The sequence below is a fragment of the Triticum aestivum genome, chromosome 3D (assembly GCF_018294505.1).
Source record: "Triticum aestivum cultivar Chinese Spring chromosome 3D, IWGSC CS RefSeq v2.1, whole genome shotgun sequence".
Lineage (NCBI taxonomy): Eukaryota > Viridiplantae > Streptophyta > Magnoliopsida > Poales > Poaceae > Triticum > Triticum aestivum.
The window spans coordinates 6,188,689-6,210,560 of NC_057802.1; the positions used below are offsets into that span (position 1 = coordinate 6,188,689).

General features: G+C 46.6%; 1 protein-coding gene across 1 annotated transcript; it reads right to left on the reverse strand.

Annotated features, from left to right (window-relative positions):
- Nucleotides 1-7,741: 7,741 nt before the first annotated feature.
- Nucleotides 7,742-9,702, reverse strand: LOC123073659 (eukaryotic translation initiation factor 3 subunit A). Its single transcript, XM_044496721.1, has 5 exons — nt 9,468-9,702; nt 9,170-9,294; nt 8,996-9,076; nt 8,539-8,734; nt 7,742-8,122 (listed from the first exon to the last, which is right to left on the reverse strand). Exons 1-5 carry the CDS (start codon nt 9,487-9,489, stop codon nt 8,016-8,018), a joined length of 531 nt encoding a protein of 176 aa, XP_044352656.1. The 5' UTR covers nt 9,490-9,702; the 3' UTR covers nt 7,742-8,015.
- Between the last annotated feature and the right edge of the window lie 12,170 nt (nt 9,703-21,872).

Here is a 21,872-nt window from a genome sequence, read left to right on the forward strand (position 1 = left end):
TAGATTCCAATTTCCATTAAGGAAAGGCATGAAACACTTTCCTATGAAGAAAATGAAATTACCTTATGAATCTGTTATGAGAGCCACTTATGGATTGCATACCAAAGATGACAATACCTAGATCTATTATTGCTTTTATGCCTAGCTAGGGGCGTTAAACGATAGCGCTTGTTGGGAGGCAACCCAATTTTATTTTTGTTCCTTGCCTTTTGTTTCTGTTTAGTGATAAATTTCATCTAGCTTATTTTTAGATGTGTTTTTATGTTTTAATTAGTGTTTGTGCCAAGTAGAATCAATAGGATCTTCTTGGGTGATAATTGTTTGATCTTGCTGAAAAAGACAGAAACTTTGCGCTCACGAAAATAATTGTTAAAATTCACCAGAACGTGATAAATTGCTAATTCTTTTTGCAGTAGATCAATATACAAATTATCCAGGTTGTTCTAGTTTTTCAGAATTTGTGAAGTTCCAGAAGTATTCGAAGAAATCTGATTGCTACAGACTGTTCTGTTTTTGACAGATTCTGTTTTTCGTGTGTTGTTTGCTTATTTTGATGAATCTATGGCTAGTATCGGGGGGTATGAACCATAGGGAAGTTGGAATACAGTAGGTTTAACACCAATATAAATAAAGAATGAGTTCATTATAGTACCTTAAAGTGGTGATTTGTTTTCTTATACCAACGGAGCTCATGAGATTTTCTGTTGAGTTTTGTGTTGTGAAGTTTTCAAGTTTTCAAGTTTCCATTCCGTCGCCCTGCCCCCCCTTTATAGCCCCCTCCTTGTCCAGGTGAACCCTAGGGTTCCCCTCTCCCATCCGCCGCTGCCGCCAGGCCACCATAACCACGAGATCCGTCGCGCCACCTCCGTCCCGAGCGCATCCGAGCGCACGAGCTCGTCGCCGGCGTGCTCACCGACGTCCTCCGCCTCGCCTATCGTGTCCCTCTTCTTACTCGACATCAACTCCATCCCCGACGTCAACTACGGAGGCCTAGCACGGCCAGCTGCAGCGTCGTCTTCTTCGTCTTCAACTCCGGTGGCCGTAGTGTTCGTCCGTCGTCGTCGCCGACTCCGTCTACTTCTCCACAAACCGAGCCCACCTCTGAGCTCATGGTGAGCTCCTGATCCCCCCATCTCTCTTTCCCCCTCGTTTGCATGCTCTAAGCGAAGTCGCCACATCTCCGCCCGAACGCGCCGCCGTCAGGCCTCGTCTCCGGCGAGGACCCCGACCTCGCTCGCCGCAGTTAGCATGTCCGGTAGGTTCCCCGCGTCGCCCGCATTCGATCCGTGCTCTCTGCCGCCCGTCTAGCTCCCCCGCGTCGTCACGTCCATCCTCGCCACGCCACTTCTGTAGCACGTCACCGCCGACGCCTCCGTCATCGCCCGATGCTTTTTGCAACACCCGCTGGTGCGGGATCCTATGGCGATCCCGTTGCGCCCCGCCGCCGCGTCTTTTGGTCGCCGGAGAGGCTCCGACGAGCTCTCCGCCGTCTCTGCACCCCGGCGAGCCCCTCCTCTGTTTCCCCCTGCTCGAGCCCGCCGTGAGCCTCCGCCATGTGGACCCTGCGGGACCCACCCGTCAGCCTCTCAGGGGACCAGGTCCCACCTGTCATCCCCTCACCCTTTCTTTTCTTTTTCTTTTGTTTTAAATTCCAAGGATATTCCATTTCTGGATATGGAATCTTTCCACTTCGGGCTAGTCCTTTTCTGGACATTTCCTATTAGGGAAACTTGCCATTTCTGTCAATTTCCATTTAGGGCAGTATTTCACTTATAGCGTTTGTGATGATTTTTCTACAGTAACCTAGACATATTATGTATATATTTTTGGGGTAGAAAAATCCTACCAATCCAGTGGTGGCATGTCATTTTACATCATGTTACTGTTTTGTCATTTTTGTGGGATTAAATTCAAATATGCTATGTGGTTGTTTTGCGCATGGATAACTTCATTTTCATGTCTACTTCATGCTAGATTTTATTTCATGCCTTTTAGCGCACTGTGATGAGTGCCACAAGCTTGCAAAGTTGCTATCATAAATCTGTTTATGCCATGCCATGATTTCCTCCAAGTCTGAAATCTGTTCATATCATTTTCCATGTTTGCATTGGTGCTGTCATCAATTCTGTAGACCTTTGGGACAAGTTCAGTAAGGGAGTTTTGTTCGTTGCCCTTAATACTAGCATGCCATGCTCAACTTTGCCATGATATGTTCAGGTAGCATGTAGTTTACTAGCTCTAAATATTGCTACCTGATGCTGTTCTGTCATGATCAATGAATTTCTGCTAAGTCTGTTAAACTGTTAACTTTTGCATTTTTGCCATGCCGTTTCAGACTTGTTATAGGGGTTTATAGCAGTAGCTCAGTGTTCATGATTTGTAGAGCTTCACCGGTACTTCACTGCCATGTATTGTGTTTTCATGTTTGGGTGCTGTAGTATATTTAAACCTTGCATCTAAGTGGCCATTTTGCTGTGTTAAGCAGATTGCATCATATCTTGTTTTGCTTGTCATTTGCGAACCGTGCATCCGTTTCCGGTGATCTTCATATCGATTTCATTCGAAATCTCCCAACCTATCCAGTGGCATGCTTGGTTTGCCAAGTTGATTCCATGATCATCTTTCCCCTTCGGAGTACCCATATGCATTGCACATCATATCTTGCATCCCATGCCATGTCTTGCATCATGTTGCTTGTGCGTTGCACCTTGATTGATTGTTGTTCCGTTGCTTGTGTTCTTGCTTTGGATAGAGCCGGGAGATAAGTTCGTGAACGAGGAACCTGTCAAGTACGTTTACGAGGAGCAAGCTTTCGACAACCCTGAGAACTTTGCAGGCAAGATGATCATTACCCCTGACATCACTTCTATCTTTGCTTGCTAGTTGTTCTCTCTATTGCTATGTCGCGCTATCTACCACTTTTTTTATCACGCCTCCCATATTGCCATGTCAAGCCTCTAACCCACCTTCCTAGCAAACCGTTGTTTGGCTATGTTACCGCTTTTGCTCAGCCCCTCTTATAGCGTTGCTAGTTGCAGGTGCAGTGCAGGTTGTTCCATGTAGGAACATGGTTATGTTGGGATATCACAATATCTCTTATTTAATTAATGCATCTATATACTTGGTAAAGGGTGGAAGGCTTGGCCTTTTGCTTGGTGTTTTGTTCCACTCTTGCCGCCCTAGTTTCCATCATACCGGTGTTATGTTCCTTGAATTTGCGTCCCTAACATGGTGAGGGTTTATGGGCCCCTCCTGACAGTTCGCTTTGAATAAAACTCTTCCAGGATGGCCCAACATTGGTTTTACCATTTGCCTAATAACAACTAAAATCTGCATAGGGAGTAATTAACCCGTGGATTCTTAATCAACCCCCGGGCCAATGCTGCTCATGAGTGTTGCTCCAAAGTAGAGTCGTGTGCGGCTTCTCCTGGGGCAAGTCGGGTCTCAGTCGTTGTACGCTGTGCTCATCCGGACGTGGCCTGAGACGAGATACGCGCGGATACTATCAGGGTGATGGCACGCTGGGAGGTCTTGCTGGACTTGTTTTACCATTGTCGAAATGTCTTGTGCACCGGGATTCCGAGTCTGATCGGAGGGTCCCGCGATGGAGGATTGTCTCTGCGGATCGTGAGCTTGTCATGGGCTAAGTTGGGACACCCCTGCACGGTTTAAACTTTTAAGAGCCGTGCCCGCGGTTATGTGGCAGATGGGAATTTTTTAATATCCGGTTATAGAGAACTTGAAACCAGACTCAATTAAAATACACCAACCACGTGCGTAACCGTGATGGTCTCTTTTCGACGAGGTTCGGGAAGTGAACACGGTTGGGTTATGTATGAACGTAAGTAGTTCAGGATCACTTCTTAATCACTTCTAGCTCTGCGTCCGTTGCGTAGTTCCTCATCTTACTCTTGTACTCGTATGTTAGCCACCATATTTGCTTAGTGCTTGCTGCAACTCCACCTTATAACCACACCCTACCTTTAAGCTTAAATAGTTTTGATCTCGCGGGTTTTGAGATTGTTGAGTCCTCATGACTCACAGATACTACAAAAACAGTTGCAGGTGCCGATGATACCAATACAGTGATGCCACCGAGCTCAAGTGGGAGTTCGACGAAGACTTTGGCCGTTACTATGTTTATGATCAGTAGTGGCACCCAGTAGGGACGACCGGGACTTAGCATGGGTGGTTATCTTCTTTTCATTTGGATCCGTCCGTAGTCAGACCTTGTGTGCACTTTGAATGATGTATGAATAATTTGATCATTGTGTGACGTGGCGATTGTAAGCCAACTATTTACTTCCTTGTTCATTTACATGGGATTGTGTGAAGATGACCCCTCTTGGGATTATACAAAAATGCGGTTATGCCTCTTACACGTAGGAGATATAGCCGCATCTTCAGCGCATCTTGGGGAGTTGAGCTCCGAGCTGCGACGGCCCGCCGGTGATGTGTTGCAGCACCGTGTGCCGATGTGACGGCTGCAATGAAGCATGGTCGATGTTGGGACGGAGCACCTCGCATCACCGCCGCGCCAGTGTTGGCACTGCTATGGAGCATCGTCGTGCTACCATTGTAGTCAAACGCCCAGCTTCGCCGACAAAGTGGTGCGGCTCCTGCTCGCGAGCCGGGCGGCGCTGCTTCCGCGGCGACTCATGTTGTTGCTTCGCCGTATGTTCACCCGATCCAATGGCTGCGAGGGAAGGATCCGACGGCCCATGACCCGACTGATTTCGCCATGGTCCGACGCGTGGACGGGGCTCACCTCAAACCAATATAAGGAGGAGCAAGGCCCCTCCCCAAAATCCAAAATCGAACGCGGGCAGCCCCCAATCCAGATCTCAACATCTCCCGGCGAGTTGAGCAGAAATCAGAATCAGCCGATGGCCGGCGTCGAGTGTGTCTGCCCTGGCAAACGAAAGGCGGCGTCTTTTTCCGGCGAGGAGTGTTCCCCGAAGGCCAAGAGGATGGTCGGCTGTTCCCGAGGAGAGGAGGGGATTCCGGCGGCGAAGAAGATGTGGCGGCTGCCGCGGGAGGAGGTCGACCGGATCGTCGACTGGTCGCCCTACGTCCCTCCCGCCGTGTACCGAGACCTGAAGCGCGACAACCCGTCGCTTCTGCCATCGCCGGAGGAGGAGAAGGACGAGCACACGGTGCTCCTCTACCGGCACGCGCGCGAGTGCTACGAGCATCTGGATAGGTTCGCTGGGTTCCAGGCCAGGGTCCGCCGCGAGTACGCCTCCAAAGGATTCGTGGAGGTCGACTACGACTGCGTCGGCGCCGAGGCCGTGGCGCAGAGGCGGATCGACCAGGCACGTGGTGAGGCTTTCAGAGCCATCGTTGCTCATCTTAAATCAGAGGTCGTCGTCGACGCCGACACGTTCCGGCAACTCAAAAGGAAAATGATGGACGGTTTCTGACTGTCTGAAACCAAACTCATCTGGCAGTTACTCTTATGTAGTACTCCCTCCGTCTCAACTCGACTCTAGTATTATGAGGGATCTAGCTGGGTGTATGCTCCGTCCCAAGTGATCGATTGTGCTTGTTTGTGCCTTGTCACAGCATCATTGATCCAATGAATGCAATTTGCCGATTCAGAAAGAAAGAAAGAAAGAAAGAATGCAGCTTTTCATCATTGATTTAACAAATATGCCCTGCATAACAGCTCAGTTTTGTAGCTTACTGTGGGAATCTCCTCTGATTTATCAACCCTGACGACTTGTTAGGATTTATCTCTGATTATGACCCCTGTAGTTTTTTACAAGCACATAAGTACTTGTTACTTTATCATGAATGGATTGCTACACCATGAGAGATTTGCACATTATTTTCAGAGAAAACGGCTGTCCGTAAGGCCCAGCTATGTATTGAAAGGAACGGAATACAAAACAGAGAGGAGCTTCAGCCAGAAGCTCAGCAATGTTTCTCGAGATGAAAGAGTTCTGCTTGCACGTTATTGTCATGGACATGGTCATTTTCTTGTTATAATAGGCATCGGATCGAGTTGTGTCCTCCTGTTTTCACAAGAGCATGATTGTAACCCTGCAACAATACTCCAGTGAATGCAAACAGAGTTTGTTTTTGTCCCGATTCAACAAAAAGAAGCAGCTGATGAACAAACAGAGTTTGTTTTTGTACCTTGTTAGTGTCCTGTAGTTTAGTAAATTTGTCTGACAGCGTTGATGCATACTTGTTTCAGTTATACTGCAACCAGATGCATTTGTCTCTTTTGAGGACATTGGCAAATCGGTGCTTCACACTATAACTTACCATTTGTATTTGTATTTGTATTTGTAATTCATCACATTGCTGATGTCTGTTATTTTCCCTGTACCCACATACAGGTTCTGTTGCAACGTCTGGAGCTGTGCATGTGCTATCTTCTCGCACGACTGCACTGATTCATCTCCAGGCCTTGCGATGGTGCCATTGCCATGGAACCGAGGCAAGGTTTCTGTTCCAAGCTCTGGGTTGCTGTACTGACAATTTGTCTTCCAAGATTGTTAGCTTTTATAGTTCGAAACTATAGGCATGGATGTGGATACTGGGGCTCGTTGATTTTGCTACTGCTTTTTAGGGCCATATACTTATTGCTTAGATCTGTCTGGCCATAGTGGTTAGTCATCATCTTGAGGTCCAGTTGGATATAGATCACCAGTTTTTGGAACTGGGTGCAGTGCCCTGCTGAACAAAGTTGAATATTCACTTCTTTTCCTCGGTGAGATATACCTCCAAATCTGGTAGGGCTCTGTTAATCGTATTGTTTGCCTTCTTTTTTTCCAGTCTAATTTTGGTGGTTGTTTCAAGGTTTGTAGGTGATGCTGAAGCTACTGGCCCTCAATAGTATGCAGAGGCGATCTAGCAGATGAGCGTACTATAAATCCGAAGTGTAAAAACTACAGAAATTTGCGGTCTTATGCGGTTATGCCTCCCTGAGATATGTGTGAGCCCAGGAGTGGAATTTCGTACGGTGATCCTTGTGTTACTGGTCTGCTGGTAGTTTCTGTTGTGATAATTGTTGTAACTCCGACGGCCTTGGTATGGTTGTGCCCTGGAGCTGTGAGCAGCGGTTATTATTTCTAGGCCTTTTGTTAAGCACTAAGCAGTGTGTCTGTCTTCAAACTGGCGAGCTTGCGCTTGGATTTAACCTTTGCGGTGACACGTTTTCTGTTGTACTAGAATAATATGGATGCAGTAGTTACTGAGCTGTGACTATTACTTCAGATTCTGCTGTTGTTTTGTTGCCTCCAATTATACCAGTTTTTTTACAAGTGTTGTGTGGCTGCTCCTTTTTCATATTTAGAGTAGAAATTCTGAAGGTTGTGTATACTGGTGGCCAGCCAAGCCGTACCATCCGACGGCAGAGCAGCCTGAATGGTTAGGAAGCGATTAGGCCTCAAGTTTCACGCTTTGGTGTCTCATTAATGTGGGTTATATTTTCAATGGGAGGCAACGTTCCCATCGGTAGTGAGACGCATGTGGTGACTTCGTCAATCTTAATGCTCCGCAGCTCCGATCCGATCTTCAGTAGGCACTATGTGAGCGTGCTTAACAACTATTTTAGTATTGTTATGTACTCTCGTTGTTCTAAAATACTTGTCGTCACATAGGCCATCTCGGGAAAACAGCAAAATCAGAGTAGATATCGCAGAGCAAGACGCTGAACAAACTCAAGGGAGCAAAAGATAAGAGGGGCATACACACTTACTGGCTACTGCCGGAATGAAATGAAATGAAATTGGCAGAACAAAGCAAAGGCGCAAGGATGATCGCACGACGGCGACACACAAACTGAAGAAAGAGCTCAGAGAAAAGCTTAGAGTCAACGAGCTCAAATCCTTTACATGGATTTCAGTATAGCAGAAGTCGCTTGCAATGAATCCTTCCCTTGAGTAATACTAACAACATATTGTCCAAAATACCATAACAAGTAGCATCATGTTTATGTATGGGAGTGCTGTGGCTCATAGATCAAACATGACTTCGAAATGGTGCAAAGCAGGATCCATGCTTCAAATATTCTTCTTTTCAATCTCCATTAACTTCCGCAGCTGCTTAGCTTTAAGTGCTTCGAGCTTTACTCTCATCTCCGCGTCTTCCCGCTTCTGCCTCTCTTCCTCTGCAAATCAAAGAGGTGAGATGTTATTGCCAAGAGTACTTGTTCAGCTAGAATGTGTGTTCTCCTTGCTTCCGAATGACACAAACAACATGGAGTAGCAAGAAAGCCACAGCTAGTAGGATTTATCTTGAGCGATCCACTTTCCAATTCAGAGAGAAATCAATACTGCATTGCGGTCGATCCTCGGAGATAATGACAATTCAAAGTAGTTTGAACACTCGAATAGAGTCGGAATAAACTAAAATTAAGCAACCTATAGGCTGTAGATTTGGTCTGACATAATATAGGCTTGTGGGAACAACAATTAAGTTGTTAACTTCCCGTTCCATAGTTACAAACAATAACAATAAAGCTCTAGTACCGTGCTCGATCAGCGAGCAGAACAAAGAGTAAAGCTAGTATGAGAATCTACTTACCTTCACGTTTTCTAGCGTCTACTGCGTGGAACATTTGGATCCGCTCTTCCTCCGGAAACAGATAATACATCAATTTCAGCAGAGTCTCCTTTGCACGCTTTCTTGAAATCAACTGATTAATCCTTTCTTCCCTCTCTTTCTTTTGGCTATTAAACTCAGCTTCTCGACGTTGGGCAACTCTTTCCAGGAAAGCATTCTGAAACAACAAAAGGGAAATTGAAAAGGTTTGATAAAGATGGCAAGCCTAATTTTTAAAAGATACAAAAGGTGGAAGACAATATAATCTTGTGAAAACGAAATCAAATACATGATGTAAAATGCTCATAAGTTGACAATACCATAAAGCAAAAAATAAAAATATTGAAATACAACAAATCTGGATCTAAGAATAAAACAACATGATAAGAGAGAGGGAATCAGCATGCTGAATGCAGTTGCAAGAAGGATAGATGCATACCTTATGCTCCAACAATCGGGAAAGCCTATTTTTGTCCTGCAAGTCAGCCGCGTGCTGCTGCTTGCTGAGCTCAATCTCTCTCTGCCAGGGCCAAGGTAGGAACACATAATGAATGTGAGCAACAATGAGGATGATCTGCATCTTGTAAAAACTTTAGTAACAGTAAAGACCAACCAGCTGCTCTTGCAAATAAAGGTTCTCTGCTTCCAGCTCCCTGTTCCTCTGCAGCTCCCTGGCTGCAATCGCGTAAAGCTTGACCATCCTCTCCGTCTCCTCCCTCTCCCTCCTCTCTTCCTCCTCTGCAAATCAAATCAAAGAGGTGGCAGGCATTATTGCCAACAAATACTTGATCAAGCCAACAATATATACTCGATGGACTCCGGCCATGGCCAACAAATACTTGATCAAGCCAACAAATCGGGAAAGATGTTTGGAGATTAAATCAATAAATTAGCACGGAATCTCTTCTCACCTGGAGAGAAGAGCACGGCCATGACCAATCGACAAGCTCAGATCGTGTGCAGCTAGCAGTGCGCCTCGCTCTCGGCTGAGCCCGCGTCTGCTCCTCCCCTGGGATCACGTTATGTTATATAGGCGGCAGCGGACGGCGTTCGTATCGGCGCGGGGCAGGGCTCAATCCGTTCCGTTTACCGATGGGGATTTCGTTCCCTATGGTAACTTGTGTTTTTACTTTTTATAAGAACAACCAGACGAGTTCTCGACGCACACGTTGGGCTATCCAGCGGGTTAGAGCGGGCAGTGAATGGGCCAGCCCTGTAACGTTGGGCTATTCTCGGTTTTTATTCGTCTCCTCTGTTCCTTGTGCGGTTTTTTGGGATTTCTAGTTTTCTTCAGGGTTTTTCTCCTTTTCCTTTTCTAATAAATGTCTAATTTATCCAATGCATGCTGTTAATTTTTTTTATACACGTAACAGTTTTGTGATACACGTTGACCATTTTTCAAATACATGTTTTGAACACTTTTTTTTAGTGCATGTTAAACATTTTCCAAATACACTTTCAATTTGTTTTTCGAGTGATACAATACATTTTTCTAAACTATGCAAACATTTTTTACGTTGCATAATTGTTTTTCAATTTCATCAACATATTTTTGAAAAGTGTGATATTTTAAAATGTCATGATTTTTTTACAATGGTACGAAACATTGTTTTAAAAATACATTAACATTTTTTACATTGTCTAAACATTTTTTAAAATGTTAAGAACATTATTTTAGAACTACATGAATTTTTTTACATTATCGAAACGTTTTAAAAATGACATAATTTCTTTTTATAAAAGCCTGAACAGTTTTTAAATGTCACAAAAAAATTCTTGGATAATATGAACATTTTTCTTGAAATCACGAACAAACAAATTTACATTCCTGTGACCAAACACTGACGTTGACAATATTTATGTGTTTTCCAATCCTCTGTTTTACACAGTTGTTTTATACACGTTGGGAATGTTTCAAATACACTTTTTGAACATGTTTTGAGTGCATGTTAAACATGTTTTAAATACATATTAACTTTGTTTTTTGAAAGATACAATTTTTTTGTAAACTATAATTTTTTTACATTGCATTTTTTTAAATGTCATGGACATATTTTTAAAACGTGTGAACATTTTTTAAAATATCACGAACATTATTTTCAATGATACAAAACATTGTTTTAATACTACGTTAACATTTTACATCATTTAAAAGAAAATTGACATTTTCTAGAACTACATGATTTTTTACAAAGTTAAACATTTTCAGAAATGACACAAACATTTTTTCATGGCGAGGCGCACGGCGGCGGGCAAAGCCCGTTGGCGGCCGGCGCTGGCGGGATCTGGTTCGCACACGCTCGCGCTGGTCGGGCATGACCTTGTGTGTGGGAAGGGCGTTGTGCTGCTCACCGCAGGATTGGAGCTGGTGTGGTGGTGCACGGCGGAGCTTCACAGCGAAGGGGAGGTGCGCGGCTAGGGCTCGCGGGAGGAGATGGTCGTGCTGCGGTGGTTCCTCATGGAGGCGACGCTGTGTGACAATGCGGCGGCGGCGTGGCTAGGCCTTGGCGGTGCTCGACCATGAGTTGTCGTGTTTGTAGCGACCGCGCACGTCGCGGTTCCTGGCGCCTCCGTCGTGGTGCCCCCTCCTGGTCTCGTGGTCGTGGGTGTTGTAGACGGCAGCGCGGGCCGGACGGGTCTGATCTAGACCACAGGGTTGTGACACGGGCGTCTGCTAGGAGTTGGCCTGACGGCTGGATGTGCGGTTCTGATGGAAATATGCCCTAGAGGCAATAATAAAGTTGTTATTATTAGATTTTCTTATTCATGATAGAGGTTTATTATTCATGCTAGAATTGTATTGACCAGAAACTTAAATACATGCGTGGATACATAAACAAATACCATGTCCCTAGTAAGCCTCTACAAGACTAGCTCATTACATTATCTAACGGGATCACATTATTAGGAGAATGATGTGATGGACAAGACCCATCCATTAGCTTAGCATATGATCATTCAGTCTATTGCTACTACTTTTTTAATGTCAAATACATATTCATTCGACCATGAGATCATGCAACTCGCGGATACCGGAGGAATACTTTGTGTGCTACCAAACGTCACAACGTAACTGGATGATTATAATGATGCTCTATAGGTATCTCCGAAGGTGTCTGTTGAGTTGGCGTGAATCGAGATTGGGATTTGTCACTCTGTGTAATGAAGAGGTATCTCTGGGCCCTCTCGGTAATACACATCAGAAGAAGCTTGTAAGCAAAGTGACTAAAGAGTTAGTTGCAAGATGATGTATTACGGAACGAGTAAAGAGACTTGCCGGTGACGAGATTGAACTAGGTATGGAGATACCAACGATCGAATCTCGAGCAAGTAACATACCGACAAACAAAGGGAATTACGTATGTTGTCATAAAGGTTCGACCGATAAAGATCTTCGTAGAATATGTAGGAACCAATATGGGCATCCTGGTCCCGCTATTGGTTATTGACCGAGAGGTGTCTCAGTCATGTCTACATCGTTCTCGAACCCGTAGGTTCCGCACGCTTAACGTTCGTTGACGATATAGTATTATATGAGTTATGTGAGTTGGTGACCGAATGTTGTTCAGAGTCCCGTATGAGACCACGAACATGACGAGGAGCTCCGGAGGTAAAGATTGATATATTGGACGATGTTATTTGGTCTTCGAAAAGGTTTCTGAATGCACTAGGTATTCATCGGGTCACCGGAAGGGGTTCCGAGAGACCTACGGGGAGTATGTGGGCCTAATAGGCCAAGGGGAGGAATGCACCAGCCCACAAAGGGCTGGCGCGCCCTCTCCCTGGCCACCGACCCTATAGGGAAGGCAAGGGGGCGCCTAAGGCAAGGGAGCCGCCGGCCCCCCTCCTGCCTTCTCCTCCACCCCCCTAGGGAGGAAAGGGGGGCGCCTAGGGCAGGCGCCCTAGGGCTGGCCGCCGGCCCGCTTGGGCGCCCTAGGCTGCCTCCCCTCCCCCACCTATATATATGTGAGGAGGGAGGGGGCAGCACACACCACGATCCCCAAGCCGTGTGCGGTGCCCGTTTCCCTCTAGTTCTTCCTCGGTCATAATTTTCATAGTGCTCGGCGAAGCCCTGCGGAGATAGTTGCAACACCACCGTCACCACGCCGTTGTGCTGACGGAACTCATCTACTACTCCGCCCGTCTTGCTGGATCAAGAAGGCAAGGATGTCATCAAGCTGAACGTGTGTTGAACGCGGAGGTGCCGTGTGTTCGGTACTTGATCAGGCGGATCGTAGAGGTGTACGACTACATCAACCGCGTTGATAAACGCTTCGGCTTAACGGTCTACGAGGGTTCGTAGACACACTCTTCCCTCTCGTAGATATGCATCTCCATGGATAGATCTTGCGTGTGCGTAGATTTTTTTTGTTTTCCATGCAACGTTCCCCATCAGTGGCATTAGAGGCAGGTCTATGCGTAGATGATATGCACGAGTAGAACACAAAGGAGTTGTGGGCGGTGATGTTCATACTGTTGGAAATATGCCGTAGAGGCAATAATACATGGTTATTATTATATTTCTTTGTTCATGGTAATTGTCTATTGTTCATGCTATAATTGTATTATCCGGAAATCATAATACATGTGTGAATACATAGACCACAACGTGTCCCTAGGAAGCCTCTAGTTGACTAGCTCGTTGATCAACCGATAGTCATGGTTTCCTGACTATGGACATTCGATGTCGTTGATAACGGGATCACATCATTAGGAGAATGATGTGATGGACAAGACCCAATCCTAAGCATAGCATAAAAGATCGTGTAGTTTCGTTTGCTAGAGCTTTTCCAATGTCAAGTATCTTTTCCTTAGACCATGAGATCGTGCAACTCCCGTATACCGTAAGAGTGCTTTGGGTGTGCCAAACGTCACAACGTAACTGGGTGAATATAAAGGTGCACTACGGGTATCTCCGAAAGTGTCTGTTGGGTTGGCACGGATCGAGACTGGGATTTGTAACTCCGTGTGACGGAGAGGTATCTCTGGGCCCACTCGGTAATGCATCATCATAATGAGCTCAATGTGACTAAGGCATTAGTCACGGGATCATGCATTGCGATACGAGTAAAGATACTTGCCGGTAACGAGATTGAACAAGGTATTGGGATACCAACGATCGAATCTCGGGCAAGTAACATACCGATTGACAAAGGGAATTGTATACGGGATTGATTGAATCCTCGACATCGTGGTTCATCCGATGAGATCATCGTGGAACATGTGGGAGCCAACATGGGTATCCAGATCCCGCTGTTGGTTATTGACCGGAGAGGCGTCTCGGTCATGTCTGCATGTCTCCCGAACCCGTAGGGTCTACACACTTAAGGTTCGGTGACGCTAGGGTTGTAGACATATGTGTATGCGGAAACCCGAAAGTTGTTCGGAGTACCGAATGAGATCCCGGACGTCACGAGGAGTTCCGGAATGGTTCGGAGGTGAAGAATTATATATAGGAAGTCAAGTTTCGGCCACCGGGAAAGTTTCGGGGGTTACCGGTATTGTACCGGGAGCACCGGAAGGGTCCCGGGGGTCCACCGGGTGGGGCCACCTATCCCGGAGGGCTCCATGGGCTGAAGTGGGAAGGGAACCAGCCCCTAGTGGGCTGGGCGCCCCCCCATGGGCCTCCCCCTGCGCCTAGGGTTGGAAACCCTAGGGTGGGGGGGGGGGGCGCCCCACTTGCCTTGGGGGGCAAGGCACCCCCCTGGCCGCCGCCCCCCCATCCAGATGGGTTCTGGCCGGCGCCCCCCTCCCAGGGGGCCTATATAAAGGGGGGGGGGGGAAGGGAGGGCAGTAGAACAACAGCCTTGGGCGCCTCCCTCCTCCCCTGCTACACCTCTCCCTCTCGCAGAAGCTCGGCGAAGCCCTGCCGAGACCCGCTGCATCCACCACCACGCCGTCGTGCTGCTGGATCTCCATCAACCTCTCCTTCCCCCTTGCTGGATCAAGAAGGAGGAGACGTCGCTGCACCGTACGTGTGTTGAACACGGAGGTGCCGTCCGTTCGGCACTCGGTCATCGGTGATTTGAATCACGACGAGTACGACTCCGTCATCCACGTTCATTGGAACGCTTCCGCTCGCGATCTACAAGGGTATGTAGATGCACTCCTTTTCCCACGTTGCTAGTATACTCCATAGATGGATCTTGGTGAGCGTAGGAAAATTTTAAAATTATGCTACGATTCCCAACAGTGGCATCATGAGCCAGGTTTATGCGTAGTTACTATGCACGAGTAGAACACAAAGCAGTTGTGGGCGTTGATGTTGCCAATTCTTCTTGCCGCTACTAGTCGTATCTTGTTTTGGCGGCATTGTGGGATGAAGCGGCCCGGACCGACCTTACACGTACGCTTACGTGAGACAGGTTCCACCGACTGACATGCACTAGTTGCATAAGGTGGCTAGCGGGTGTCTGTCTCTCCTACTTTAGTCGGAACGGATTCGATGAAAAGGGTCCTTATGAAGGGTAAATAGAAATTGGCAAATCACGTTGTGGTCATACGTAGGTAAGAAACGTTCTTGATAGAAACCTATTCAAGCCATGTAAAAACTTGCAACAACAATTAGAGGAGGTCTAACTTGTTTTTGCAGCAAGTGCTATGTGATGTGATATGGCCAGAAGATGTGATGAATGATATATGTGATGTATGAGATTGATCATATTCTTGTAATAGGAATCACGACTTGCATGTCGATGAGTATGACAACCGGCAGGAGCCATAGGAGTTGTCTTTATTATTTTGTATGACCTGCGTGTCATTGAATAACGCCATGTAAATTACTTTACTTTGTTGCTAAACGCGTTAGCCATAGAAGTAGAAGTAATCGTTGGCGTGACGACTTCATGAAGACACAATGATGGAGATCATGATGATGGAGATCATGGTGTCATGCCGGTGACGAAGATGATCATGGTGCCCCGGAGATGGAGATCAAAGGAGCATAATGATATTGGCCATATCATGTCATTATTTGATTGCATGTGATGTTTATCATGTTTTTGCATCTTATTTGCTTAGAACGACGGTAGTAAGTAAGATGATCCCTTACGATAATTTCAAGAAAAGTGTTCCCCCTAACTGTGCACCGTTGCGAAGGTTCGTTGTTTCGAAGCACCACGTGATGATCGGGTGTGATAGATTCTAACGTTCGAATACAACGGGTGTTGACGAGCCTAGCATGTACAGACATGGCCTCGAAACACACACAATACACTTAGGTTGACTTGACGAGCCTAGCATGTACAGACATGGCCTCGGAACACGGAGGACCGAAAGGTCGAGCATGAGTCGTATAGAAGATACGATCAACATGGAGATGTTCACCGATCTTGACTAGTCCGTCTCACGTGATGATCGGACATGGCCTAGTTAACTCGGATCATGTTTCACTTAGATGACTAGAGGGATGTCTATCTGAGTGGGAGTTCATTGAGTAATTTGATTAGATGAACTTAATTATCATGAACTTAGTCTAAAATCTTTATACTATGTCTTGTAGATCAAATGGCCCACGTTGTCCTCAATTTCAACGCGTTCCTAGAGAAAACCAAGCTGAAAGATGATGGCAGCAACTATACGGACTGGGTCCGGAACCTGAGGATCATCCTCATAGCAGCCAAGAAAGATTACGTCTTAGAAGCACCGCTAGGTGAAGCACCAATCCCAGAGAACCAAGACGTTATGAATGCTTGGCAGCAGCGTGCTGATGATTACTCCCTCGTTCAGTGCGGCATGCTTTACAGCTTAGAACCGGGTCTCCAAAAGCGTTTTGAGAAACATGGAGCATATGAGATGTTCGAGGAGCTGAAAATGGTTTTCCAAGCTCATGCCCGGGTCGAGGGATATGAAGTCTCCGACAAGTTCTTCAGCTGTAAAATGGAGGAGAATAGTTCTGTTAGTGAGCATATACTCAGAATGTCTGGGTTGCACAACCGCTTGTCTCAGCTGGGAGTTAATCTCCCGGATGATGCGGTCATTGACAGAATCCTTCAGTCGCTTCCACCAAGCTACAAGAGCTTTGTGATGAACTTCAATATGCAGGGGATGGAAAAGACCATTCCCGAGGTATATTCAATGCTGAAATCAGCGGAGGTGGAGATCAGAAAAGAACATCAAGTGTTGATGTTGAATAAAACCACTAAGTTCAAGAAGGGCAAGGGTAAGAAGAACTTCAAGAAGGACGGCAAGGGAGTTGCCGCGCCCGGTAAGCCAGTTACTGGGAAGAAGTCGAAAAATGGACCCAAGCCCGAGACTGAGTGCTTTTATTGCAAGGGAAGTGGTCACTGGAAGCGGAACTGCCCCAAATACTTAGCGGACAAGAAGGCCGGCAACACCAAAGGTATATGTGATATACATGTAATTGATGTGTACCTTACCAGTACTCGTAGTAGCTCCTGGGTATTTGATACCGGTGCGGTTGCTCATATTTGTAACTCAAAATAGGAACTACGGAATAAACGGAGATTGGCGAAGGACGAGGTGACGATGCGCGTCGGGAATGGTTCCAAGGTCGATGTGATCGCCGTCGGCACGCTACCTCTGCATCTACCCACGGGATTAGTTTTAAACCTCAATAATTGTTATTTAGTGCCAGCTTTGAGCATGAACATTGTATCTGGATCTCGTTTAATTCGAGATGGCTACTCATTTAAATCCGAGAATAATGATTGTTCTATTTATTTGAGAGATATGTTTTATGGTCATGCCCCGCTGGTCAATGGTTTATTCTTGATGAATCTCGAACGTGATGTTACACATATTCATAGTGTGAATACCAAAAGATGTAAAGTTGATAACGATAGTCCCACATACTTGTGGCACTGCCGCCTTGGTCACATTGGTGTCAAGCGCATGAAGAAGCTCCATGCAGATGGACTTTTGGAGTCTCTTGATTACGAATCATTTGACACGTGCGAACCATGCCTCATGGGTAAGATGACCAAGACTCCGTTCTCTGGAACAATGGAGCGAGCAACCAACTTATTGGAAATCATACATACCGATTTGTGCGGTCCAATGAGTGTTGAGGCTCGCGAAGGATATCGTTATGTTCTCACTCTCACTGATGACTTAAGTAGATATGGGTATGTCTACCTAATGAAACACAAGTCTGGAACCTTTGAAAAGTTCAAGGAATTTCAGAGTGAGGTTGAGAATCAATGTGACAGAAAAATAAAATTCTTACGATCAGATCGTGGTGGAGAATATTTAAGTCACGAGTTTGGTGCACACTTAAGGAAATGTGGAATAGTTTCACAACTCACGCCGCCTGGAACACCTCAGAGAAATGGTGTGTCCGAATGTCGTAATCGCACTCTATTGGATATGGTGCGATCTATGATGTCTCTTACCGATTTACCGCTCTCATTTTGGGGCTATGCTTTAGAGACTGCCGCATTCACTTTAAATAGGGCCCCGTCGAAATCCGTTGAGACGACACCGTATGAATTATGGTTTGGGAAGAAACCTAAGCTGTCGTTTCTAAAAGTTTGGGGATGCAATGCTTATGTCAAGAAACTTCAACCTGAAAAGCTCGAACCCAAGTCGGAAAAATACGTCTTCATAGGATACCCTAACGAAACTATTGGGTATACCTTCTACCTCAGATCCGAAGGCAAGATCTTCGTTGCCAAGAACGGGTCCTTTCTAGAGAAGGAGTTTCTCTCGAAAGAATTGAGTGGGAGGAAAGTGGAACTTGATGAGGTGATAGTCACCCCTTCCGAACCGGAAAGTAGCACAGCGCGGGAAAATGTTCCTGTGGTGCCTACACCGACTGGGGAGGAAGTTAATGATGATGATCATGAAGCTTCGGATCAAGTTACTACTGAACTTCGTAGGTCCACAAGGACACGTTCCGCACCAGAGTGGTACGGGAACCCTGTCCTGGAAATCATGTTGTTAGACAACGGTGAACCTTCGAACTATGAAGAAGCGATGGCGGGCCCGGATTCCGACAAATGGCTAGAAGCCATGAAATCCGAGATAGGATCCATGTATGAAAACGAAGTATGGACTTTGACCGACTTGCCCGATGATCGGCGAGCCATAGAAAACAAATGGATCTTTAAGAAGAAGACGGACGCGGATGGTAATGTGACCATCTACAAAGCTCGACTTGTCGCTAAGGGTTATCGGCAAGTTCAAGGGGTTGACTACGATGAGACTTTCTCTCCCGTAGCGAAGCTGAAGTCCGTCCGAATCATGTTAGCAATTGCCGCATACTATGATTATGAGATATGGCAGATGGACGTCAAAACAACATTCCTTAATGGCTTCCTTAAGGAAGAGTTGTATATGATGCAGCCGGAAGGTTTTGTCGATCCTAAGAATGCTAACAAAGTATGCAAGCTCCAACGCTCAATCTATGGGCTGGTGCAAGCATCTCGGAGTTGGAACATTCGCTTTGATGAGATGATCAAAGCGTTTGGGTTTACACAGACTTATGGAGAAGCCTATGTTTACAAGAAAGTGAGTGGGAGCTCTGTAGCATTTCTCTTATTATATGTGGATGACATACTATTGATGGGAAATGATATAGAATTCTTGGAAAGTATAAAGGCCTATTTGAATAAGTGTTTTTCAATGAAGGACCTTGGAGAAGCTGCTTATATATTAGGCATCAAGATCTATAGAGATAGATCGAGACGCCTCATTGGTCTTTCACAGAGTACATACCTTGACAAGATATTGAAGAAATTCAATATGGATCAGTCCAAGAAGGGGTTCTTGCCTGTATTGCAAGGTGTGCAATTGAGCACGGCTCAATGCCCGACCACGGCAGAAGATATAGAAAAGATGAGTGTCATCCCCTATGCCTCGGCCATAGGGTCTATTATGTATGCCATGCTGTGTACCAGACCTGATGTAAACCTTGCCGTGAGTTTGGTAGGAAGGTACCAAAGTAATCCCGACATGGAACACTGGACAGCGGTCAAGAATATCCTGAAGTACCTGAAGAGGACTAAGGATATGTTTCTCGTTTATGGAGGTGACGAAGAGCTCGTCGTAAAGGGTTATGTCGACGCTAGCTTCGACACAGATCTGGATGACTCGAAGTCACAAACCGGATACGTGTATATTTTGAATGGAGGAGCAGTAAGCTGGTGCAGTTGCAAGCAAAGCGTCGTGGCGGGATCTACATGTGAAGCGGAGTACATGGCAGCCTCGGAGGCAGCACAGGAAGCAGTCTGGGTGAAGGAGTTCATTACCGACCTAGGGGTGATTCCCAATGCGTCGGGCCCGATGACTCTCTTCTATGACAACACTGGAGCTATTGCCCTTGCGAAGGAGCCCAGGTTTCACAGGAAGACCAGGCATATCAAGCGTCGCTTCAACTCCATTCATGAAAGTGTTCAAAATGGAGACATAGATATTTGTAAAGTACATACGGACCTGAATGTAGCAGATCCGTTGACTAAACCTCTCCCTAGAGAAAAACATGATCAACACCAGGACGCAATGGGTGTTCGATTCATCACAATGTAACTAGATTATTGACTCTAGTGCAAGTGGGAGACTGTTGGAAATATGCCCTAGAGGCAATAATAAATGGTTATTATTATATTTCTTTGTTCATGGTAATTGTCTATTGTTCATGCTATAATTGTATTATCCGGAAATCGTAATACATGTGTGAATACATAGACCACAACGTGTCCCTAGTAAGCCTCTAGTTGACTAGCTCGTTGATCAACCGATAGTCATGGTTTCCTGACTATGGACATTCGATGTCGTTGATAACGGGGTCACATCATTAGGAGAATGATGTGATGGACAAGACCCAATCCTAAGCATAGCATAAAAGATCGTGTAGTTTCGTTTGCTAGAGCTTTTCCAATGTCAAGTATCTTTTCCTTAGACCATGAGATCGTGCAACTCCCGGATACCGTAAGAGTGCTTTGGGTGTGCCAAACATCACAACGTAACTGGGTGACTATAAAGGTGCACTACGGGTATCTCCGAAAGTGTCTGTTGGGTTGGCACGGATCGAGACTGGGATTTGTCACTCCGTGTGACGGAGAGGTATCTCTGGGCCCACTCGGTAATGCATCATCATAATGAGCTCAATGTGACTAAGGCGTTAGTCACGGGATCATGCATTGCGGTACGAGTAAAGAGACTTGCCGGTAACGAGATTGAACAAGGTATTGGGATACCGACGATCGAATCTCGGGCAAGTAACATACCGATTGACAAAGGGAATTGTATACGGGATTGATTGAATCCTCGACATCGTGGTTCATCCGATGAGATCATCGTGGAACATGTGGGAGCCAACATGGGTATCCAGATCCCGCTGTTGGTTATTGACCGGAGAGGCGTCTCGGTCATGTCTGCATGTCTCCCGAACCCGTAGGGTCTACACACTTAAGGTTCGGTGACGCTAGGGTTGTAGAGATATGTGTATGCGGAAACCCGAAAGTTGCTCGGAGTCCCGGATGAGATCCCGGACGTCACGAGGAGTTCCGGAATGGTCCGGAGGTGAAGAATTATATATAGGAAGTCAAGTTTCGGCCACCGGGAATGTTTTGGGGGTTACCGGTATTGTACCGGGACCACCGGAAGGGTCCCGGGGGTCCACCGGATGGGGCCACCTATCCCGGAGGGCCCCGTGGGCTGAAGTGGGAAGGGAACCAGCCCCTAGTGGGCTGGGCGCCCCCCATGGGCCTCCCCCCTGCGCCTAGGGTTGGAAACCCTAGGGTGGGGGGGGCGCCCCACTTGCCTTGGGGGGCAAGTCCCCCCCTTGGAGGGAGGGCAGTAGAACAACAGCCTTGGGCGCCTCCCTCCTCCCCTGCTACACCTCTCCCTCTCGCAGAAGCTCGGCGAAGCCCTGCCGAGACCCGCTACATCCACCACCACGCCGTCGTGCTGCTGGATCTCCATCAACCTCTCCTTCCCCCTTGCTGGATCAAGAAGGAGGAGACGTCGCTGCACTGTACGTGTGTTGGACACGGAGGTGCCGTCCGTTCGGCACTCGGTCATCGGTGATTTGAATCACGACGAGTACGACTCCGTCATCCACGTTCATTGGAACGCTTCCGCTCGCGATCTACAAGGGTATGTAGATGCACTCCTTTCCCCTCGTTGCTAGTATACTCCATAGATGGATCTTGGTGAGCGTAGGAAAATTTTAAAATTATGCTACGATTCCCAACACATACTGCTTACCACCAACGTCTTATTTTGATTCGGCGGTATTGTGGGATGAAGCGGCCCGGACCAACCTTACATGTCCATGCACATGAGACCGGTTCCACCGACTGACATGCAACTTGTTTGCATAAAGGTGGCTGGCGGGTGTTTGTTTCTCCTAC